Here is an 8,757-nt window from a genome sequence, read left to right as displayed (position 1 = left end):
ACCTTGCTAGATCGGGTGACATTTATGGAACACTCAACAGTCTAGAGATGGTTTAGCGTCTCCTTGGTACCACCCTTGTCATTTAGGTCACTGCCCAATTAGTGCCACCTGTCAGTGGAGCAGATGTTCAGCTCTCCCCAGGGTTACAGAATCGAGAAACAAATTAGAAAGATGCAAGGCAATCAGGGGTGCCTGGGTAGCTCAGACGGTTGGGTGACTCTCGATTTTGGCTCAAGTCATGATCTCACAGTTCGTGAGGTCAAGCCCCATGTCAGGCTCTGTGCTGATGGGGTGGAGCTTGCCTGGGATTCTCTCTCTCCCTCTCTCTCTACCCCTCCCCCACTCGTGCTCTCTCTCTTTCTCTCTCTTAAAATAAACATTAAAAAAAAAAAAGATGCAATGAAGGGTGCCTGGGTTTCTCAGTCTATTAAGTGTCTGACTTTGGCTCAGGTCATTTTCTTGTGGTTCATGGGTTGGAGCCCAGCACCAGGCTCTGTGCTGACAGCTCAGAGCCTGAAGCCTGCTTCAGATTCTGTGTGTGTGTGTGTGTGTGTGTGTGTGTGTGTCTGCCCTTCCGCTGCTTGCACTCTGTCTGTCCCTAAAAAAAAAAAAAATAAACATTAAAAAATTTTTTTAAAAGATACAATACAATCAAATGTTGCTCCTTTTGTTTTTCTTTTTTAAATATTTATTTATTTATTTTTGAGAGAAAGAAAGAGAGAGAGCGTGAGTGAGCAGAGAAGGGGCAGAGGGAGGGAGAGAGACAATCCCAAGCAGGCTCCACACTGTCCGTACAGAGTCTGATGGAGGCCTTCAACTCAGGAACCATGAGATCATGACCTGAGCTGAAATCAAGAGTCAGATACTTAACCAACTGAACCACCCAGGCACTCTCTTTGTTTTTCTAAAACCATCTACAAAAAATAACAATATGGCTATTTCCTTTAGAAGGTAAATAAATATACAAATATGAACATGAATTTTAAGATACAAAATACATAGGTAAAAATGGTATTTTTTTTTCCAGTTCCAAATATTGCACTGGTTTCTCTTCCTTGGCTAAGCAACAGCCTCCTTAAACTCACCTTGGTCTTCAACTCAGTATAGCTTCAGAGCCCTACCATGATTAATCGAAACTCTAAGTGTTCCTACTTAAACACAGAAGCAACCTTGCCTGCTTGAGGATCATCAAAATCTGGTAAATGCCTACTTCATCTCACGTAGGGTGTCATTCCTTAAATTGCCAGCTTAGTCTAGTCTTTCCATGGGTCTACTGTGTACCCATTTAGGGCTCTCTGATTTCATCCTGTCATAATAATCCCTCTTAACTCCACTCAATATCCCAAGAGTTGCAGGAATTTTGAGAGAAAGGCCTGGTTTACTGATCCATGCTACATGAAAATTTTAAAACTTTTCTTTGTTATGAGAAATCATATAAACCATAAAAGAGCTTAGTTTTTAATTTTGTTTTTCAGGCCTTTTAAATTACTTGAACACACCAAAATATTTTAAACCATAGTTTCTAGTGAATATCTTCACAATAGGCCTATATCATTCTGCCTATAGGTACTTGACCCACTGGTTGGACAGAATTAAGTTTAATCTTGGGTTTAATATTTGTCTCTACCATTTTTGCTCATTCATTCATCTTTTAGTCCTTTGCCTTTATTCTGCTGATCACTGTTAATGAGCATTACTGTGACAACTTTGGTGACCCATGTAAGGAATTAGAATAAATGTTGACAATAACCTATCTTTGGATCCTCTCGACAGTATCTGATGAACCTGTGCAGACAGAAACCCTCAGTAATAACGTCAGTTTCTACTCAGAAGAGAGCCAATGTTTGCAGGGAACAAATATTTTATTTAGCCTAAAACCTAATGCAAGCATCATAAACGCACGTGATTTAAAGCAAATTTCCAAGTCTGGGAGCAAGGACATTATTTTCATTTCACATCAAGACTTGAAGGGGAACCCCACTCTGATCTCCTACCTCAAACCCATCCTACCCAACCCCATCCCATTCTTCAACTGAGAATGGGACTTCTAATGAGCATGTGAGAATACACCCCCCCACCCAAGAAGGCTAGAACAATTTGCTGCCTCCTTGACTCTCTATCTTTGTGAAAAAGAAATAAACAATTAGCCCCGTTTCAATTTCTCGTTGTTGTTAAAAGACGTGTAGCTGTGTACTTCCCCTGAATTTTTGAGTTGCAGGTGTTTTCAGATGGAATCTGAATGTTTGTTTTTGTTTTGGTCTTTAATTGACCTAGAACATCTTATCCCAAAGTTGTGGCCATCATTTCTACTAAATCTTTGCAAAGCCTAGTTGTTAGAAGAAGGAGGAAGAGGGAGGAGATACGGAGAGAGGAAGCGGAACAGGAGAAGGAATCAGTCTCTTATCAATCTATCTTAAAATCGAAAAAAATGGTTGTCACTCCTTTGTGTGTACAGAATTTTTGGATGCTTAGCTTTTGTGTGTTTTATTGTTTTAATTTTTGTCTTTAAATTTCTGGAAAAAGAAACAACTTTAATGGAAACTGGTGTTATCTGGCACAGCTACCTACCGAGTAAAGAGCACAAGGTGGGGGTTCATAGAATTGATGAGAATCTACGTGCAGTGAACGCGAGCTGTGTACCGAACACCCTGCTAGCCGCTTTCCCAGACAACTTTATTGAGACACCACTGACACACAATAAACCGTTCATAATTAAAGCATGCACTTTGATCTGTTTTGGCATATGCATACGCCCATGAAATCATCAACATAATCAAGATAATATTCATTATTAGTCACAACCCAAAGTTTCTTCCCGTGCCTTTCTAATCCCTCCCTCCTGCCCATCCCCTGTCCACCTGCTCCAGGCAATTACTCTTCTGCTTTCTGTCTCCATTGATTAGTTTGCGTTTTCTAGAATTGTATATAAATGGAATCATGTTGTACGTATTTGTATTTGTCTGGCTTCTTTCACTCAGCATAATTATTTTGAAATTATCTAACTTGTTGCCTGTATCAACAATTCATTCCTTTTCACTGCTGAGTGTTTTGCTGCCCCACTTTGTTTATCCTTTAACCTGGTGGTGGACATTTGAGTAGTATCCCAGTCTTGGCTATAGAAATAAAGCTAAGAATATTCTCACACCGGTCTTGATGTGGAAATTCGCTTTCATTTCTTTTGGGAGTAGCTGGATCCTATGATAAGTTCAGGTCTGACTTTTTAATAAATGTCAAAACATTTTCCAACGTGATTGTACCATTTTAAATTCTCACCAGCAGTTTGTAAGAGTTCCGGTTCTTCCACATGCTCACCAACATTTGATACGGTCGAGCGTTTCAATGTTAGTGGGTGTGAAGTGCTCTCGTACTGTGATTTTCATTTGCATTTCCCGAACACCCAACGGGATTGGTCATCTTTTCAGCTTATTTGCTATGTGTATATCTTCTTTGGTGAGATACCTGCTCAAACAATTTTACCATTTTTGTTGGGTTTTTGATTTCATTATTTCATTTTGAGATTTCTTTTCCGTATTTCTATCGTTCTGTATTTTCTGCCATTCTCTGCCTTACCTTAGTGCCTTTTATGTTAGAGAACAAGATTCAGGTTCAGATTTAAAATTCTTTCCAGTATTTATTACCTTGTAAATCATTCTGTATTCTAGATTTGAGTCTTTTATTTGGATACAAGTCCTTCATGTGATTTGCAAAGATTTTCTCCTAGCCTACGGCTTGTCTTTTCATTCTCTTCACAGTTTCTTTCAAAAGCAGAAGTTTTTATCTTTGGTGAAGTCCAATTTCCTAATATTTTTACGGATCGTGTTTTGGAGGTCGTATCCAAGAAATCTTTGACTACTTAAAGTTTTTTACCGTATTATTTGGCAACAGTTTTAAACATACAGAAATGTTGCAAAAGATAGTGTAAAGTGTATGTGCATAATAACCTTTCCCTGGCTTCAGCCCCTGTTAACATTTTACTTCACTTGCTTTATCATGTACCTTGCTGTCGCTTTCTCTCTCTCTCCACCCCATCCCCTCTTCTCCTGAAACACTTGAAGGTAAGTTACATACATCACATTACTTTACCCCTAAATACTTCAGCGTATGGTCCTGTAGGGTGTTATCAACTTCATAAATTTACACTGATATACTAGACATACTATTTTTTATCTATTCTGCCATCCATGTATCCATACTGCACTTTTTCCAGTTTATCTAACAACAACCTTTGTAGCATTTTCCTGCCTCTAGTACATAATTTAGTCTAGGATCAGGTATTGCATTTAGTTGTGATGTTTCTGTAGCCTCTTTTAAGCTGGAACGTTCCACCAGTCTTCTTCATTTTTTATGACATTGACAAGTTCAATGTTCCATTTTCGGGGGTTTGTCTGATTCGTGATTATCTTCAGGCTATGCATCCGAGGCTGGAGTACTACGTAGGCGTTGTAATTTTCTCAGGGCATCATATGGAAGGTACACAATGTAAGAAGACACTTTAATTCCATGCAAATATCCTGCTCCTCACCAAAATTTCCACCTAGATTTAATGTCCACTGATTTTCATTGTATCCAACCTTTATTATGATATTTACATAATACTGACTTTTCAACTCCAGCACCTCCTCCACACTTACCAGTCAACATTCCGCATGTGTCTGAAGGCAAGAGCTTTGCCTTCTTCCTAGTTACTTATAATTCATACGACCTCATGATTTTCCACTTCTCCCACAATAGTTTATCATTATTACTGAATTGTCTTGATGCTCAAATTATCCCAGATTTGGCCAGTGGGACCTCTTCCAAGCTGTGTCCTTGTGACAGGCCCCCATTATGTTTTGAGCATTTCATTGCTTTCTGGCATGACAAGATGTCCTAGGCTCATCTTGTACCTTCCTTGTCCTAGCCCTGGGATTAGCCATTTCTCCATGTTTCCCTAGTTCCTTTAGGTGGATAATGATGTCATAGACCAGGATTTTGGCTCAGATGTTTACAAATTTCCAGTATTTATTATCTTACAAATCATTAGTTTATAGATGCCAAGTCTAACGTAGCTGTTTGGAGAGTTACTGCCTAATATGGTTGTGTAGTTTTTACCACAATCTGTATTTTTAACATATGTTTTCTAAAATAATGCCATTAGTCTCAATCGATTGCAATATGACCAACACGCAGAATCTGAGAAAGCAGAGCTACGAAGGACCTTTGTAAGTAGCCACTCCATCACCTCATTTTATAGCTGAAGAAACTGAAGCCCAGACAAGGTAAGAGTGTTGTCTAAGATCATAAAATCAGCCAACAGTAGATACCATGTGCTCTGTCCAGTGTTATCTGCTTTTTTTAACAACATTTAAAAATGTTTATTTATTTATTTTTTTTGGGGGGGGGAGGAGCAGAGAGAGAGGGAGACAGTGGATCCAAAGCAGACTCAGCACTGACAGCAAAGAGCCCGACGCGGGGCTTGAACTCACAAACCATGAGATCATGACCTGAGCTGAAGTCAGACGCTTAACTGGCTGAGCCACCCAGGCACCCCGTATTTTCTTTTTTAACAATTTTATTAAGTTTTTAATTTTAATTTCAGTTTAGTGGGATAACATACACAGTGTTATATTAGGTTCAGGTGTACAATGTAGTGATGTAACAATTCTATGCCTTACTTAATGCTCATCATGGTAAGTGCCCTCTTAATCCCCATCACCTATTTCAGCCGTGCCCCCTACCTCCCCTTTGGTAACCATCATTTTGTTCTCTATAGTTAAGAGTCTGTTTCATAGTTTCTCTCTCTCTCTCTCTCACCTCTGTTCGTTTGTTTTGCCTCTTAAATTCCACGTATGAGTGAAATTCTATGGTGTTTGTCTTTCTCTGACGGACTTATTTCGTGTAGCATTATTATCTAGCTTCATCCATGTAGATGCAAATTGCAAAATTTCATTCTTTTTATGGCAGAATAATATTCCATTACACACACACATACACACACATCATAATACAATACTTTTTTTAAATCAAAATACTTGAAAAAAAATCCCTGTGAATTCTGAAGTTCCTCAAAGACTATAAGCATAGTTGGGACACCTGGGTGGTTCATCTGGTTAAGCAATCCTACTCTTGATTTTGGCTCAGGTCATAATCCCAGGGTCATGGGATCGAGCCCCATGTTGGGCTCTGTGCTGGTTGTGGAACCTGCTTGGGATTCTCTCTCTCCTTCTTCCTCTGCCCCTCCCCTGCTCTTCTCTTCTCTTTTATTCTCTTCTCTTCTCTTCTCTTCTCTTCTCTTCCCTTCTCTTCTCTTCTCTCTCTCTCAAAAAATAAAAGACCATGAGCATAGTTAATAGCAACACACTTTGGTTCTAGTCCGGGTATAGCTATCACCAAGGGGTCAGCATTGAGCACAATTTCTTTAATAACTGTATTAATGATTTTAAAGAGGAGGACAGCTCTCTGCCAGCTTTGAAGCCTTTAGAAAACATAAGTCTAGAGCCATTATTTTATTTTATTTTATTTTTTTTATTTTTTTTTTTAGAACACAATGAATCGCTTTTATTTCGGTATGCATCCACATCTCAGCATTTAGTGGTCCTGAACAGAAAAGTGGAAAAACGCAGCAATTTGCCAGGAAGTCAAGCCCGCCAATTTCGGGGATCTGCTGTGCACACCGAGTTCTTTTTCAATCCCTGCTGAGGACCGTGAGAAACAGCAGCACCAAAACCAAAGTATGCACCGAATTCAAGGTTCTTTTTGTTCCAGTTGCCACATTCCAAACTAGACCCAAACGGATTGCAAGATGACCACGAGAACCCTGTGTAAAACTTCTTCAATTTTTAAAAGCAAAAGCAATTACAGGAAAAGAAAATTCATTCAGAGGGATCGTGTGTGCTTACGAGTGTCTTCTGTGGCCTTTCTCCAAGTTTAACCACCAAGAACTTTGAGAGCTGGCAGGTGTGAGTACCCCTGGTGACTGTTCTTTTCACTTTATCAAAACCTGAGCTAAAAAACCGCATCAGCTGACGATGACAGCAGAGGGTGGCAGGGCTGAGGACCCAATATTCATTCCCAGGCTGGTGGAGAGTGAGTAAATGTGGTTCCAAAACTAAACGAGGGAAGTCAGAGACTCTTTCCAACCTTACCTGATGGCTTCTGGCCAAAGCAAGGAAGTATTGTGGAAAGTGTTGGGTGGTGATGGTACAAAAAGGGAGTTGAGGAGGAGGAAGGAAAAAGCAGCACCCCTCGATTAAGGTGGGGGAGAAGATATGGGGAGAGCCCTGAATTCCTCACCAAAGGCCAATTTCAGAGGGGAGCAGAGGGGGTTACAATCTATGCTTCGGCCAAGGGTGGTGGTGGAAAGTGAAGAAGGGACAATGGCTTGGGGGGGGGGGTGTGGTGGTGGGGGGCATCATTTAAGACTTAAAAAAAGCAGGGGTGCAGCTGGAGCACCCCCACACACCCAGCAGTAGTCCCACAGGCTGTGACCTGAAACCTTCACACCTACTCTAGCAAGCCACCCCAAGCTGGAGGGCTGTTGCAGGGAGGGACGGAGGGAGGGAGGGAGGGAGGGAGGCAGGGGGAGGAGAAGGGGAGAAGGCAGAGACCCCAGGCCATGTAATCAGCAGCAAGGTGATTGTGTGATGTGTCTTTTCACAGTTGAGTTAGATGTGCCCCACCAGTTACGATGGGAACCAATTTAAATATACTTTCTTGATCCCAGAAGTTCAACTATGTGGACAGTGGTTACACTTGACAGGATGATTTGTTATAGCACAACTTATATATTTTAAATGGACAAAAAAATTAGTATCGTTTACAGTATCTTAAGATAAATTGCCTTTGAATGGGAGCTTCCTTTCCAGTACTTTGAGGTCTACAAGACGTATCTAGAAAATTTACTACTGTGGAAAATGAAGACTGCTTCAATCGAATGGGAGGGGGGGGAGGGGGAGGGCCTGTGGTTTTTCTTTTTGATTAATTGCTGTAACACTGTCCTTCGGGCGGCTGAGGGAGTTTCATGTTTTCTTTAGACATCATTAGGCGCCGGAGCTCTTGCAGGACGACTTTGATGCTATATGAATTCTGCCACTTCGCTAGCACTGATATGGCTCTTGGGTCCACCACTCCATTAGAACTATTAACTCCATTCATATTAATTTTTGTTACAAATCTTACAAAGGGGGGTGCTTCTGGGTATTTAGGTCCACATTCTATTTTAAGGCTGTATATTCGGTTTTCATAAATTGTTCTTGGAGGCCCAATTATCATCCCTGTCCATCTTGTAAGTGTCATGTCTTCGTCATCTTCTAGACCCCAGCTAACTGTGCCATCTCCTACTCCTTTCTGGCCTTCTTCCAGTTCTTCCAACAGTCGAAAATTGCGAGGGACTTTTACTCCCGAGCCCGTGGTGGCTGCCATCTTGCGTCACTGTCGCTCGAAGGCCGGCCCCCTAGAGCCATTATTTTAATTAGCTAAGCCCACAGCAGTCTGTCACTGCTCTTGCCTCCATTTACCCAAAAAGGTTATAGAAACTCAGGGAGTTTAACCAGTTTGTCCAAGATGAACACGTGAAATGATGATAAATAGCATTTGAGATGACACCTTGTGTCTCTACATCCTTGTCCCCGTAACTGGCTCCTGGCTATTCACCTCTGCAACATGAGGGTGGGGCACCTAGACCATCCCTGAACTGACAGTGCGTATTAGGGGAGAAGCCGCCAGACTGGAAAAAGGAAACACCCCCACAAGTTACTGCCTTTGGCTGACACAGATGTC

At 41.1% G+C, this 8,757-nt stretch overlaps 1 protein-coding gene across 1 annotated transcript; it reads right to left on the bottom strand.

Moving 5' to 3' along the window:
- Positions 1 to 6,522: 6,522 nt before the first annotated feature.
- On the bottom strand, positions 6,523 to 8,416 carry LOC128773909 (ubiquitin-conjugating enzyme E2 variant 1). Its single transcript, XM_053892027.1, has one exon. It carries the CDS (start codon positions 8,398 to 8,400, stop codon positions 7,957 to 7,959), a length of 444 nt encoding a protein of 147 aa, XP_053748002.1. The 5' UTR covers positions 8,401 to 8,416; the 3' UTR covers positions 6,523 to 7,956.
- Between the last annotated feature and the right edge of the window lie 341 nt (positions 8,417 to 8,757).

Source organism: Panthera pardus, unplaced genomic scaffold, assembly GCF_024362965.1.
Source record: "Panthera pardus isolate Hobbes unplaced genomic scaffold, ASM2436296v1 HiC_scaffold_27, whole genome shotgun sequence".
NCBI classification, from domain to species: domain Eukaryota; kingdom Metazoa; phylum Chordata; class Mammalia; order Carnivora; family Felidae; genus Panthera; species Panthera pardus.
Note: the sequence above shows the minus strand (reverse complement) of the source record. Positions and strands in the feature narration are given on the sequence as shown.

What these genes read in the sequence shown, in the direction of transcription:
- LOC128773909 (XM_053892027.1), bottom strand. Translation starts at nt 8,400, where the DNA reads ATGGCAGCCACCACGGGCTCGGGAGTAAAAGTCCCTCGCAATTTTCGA.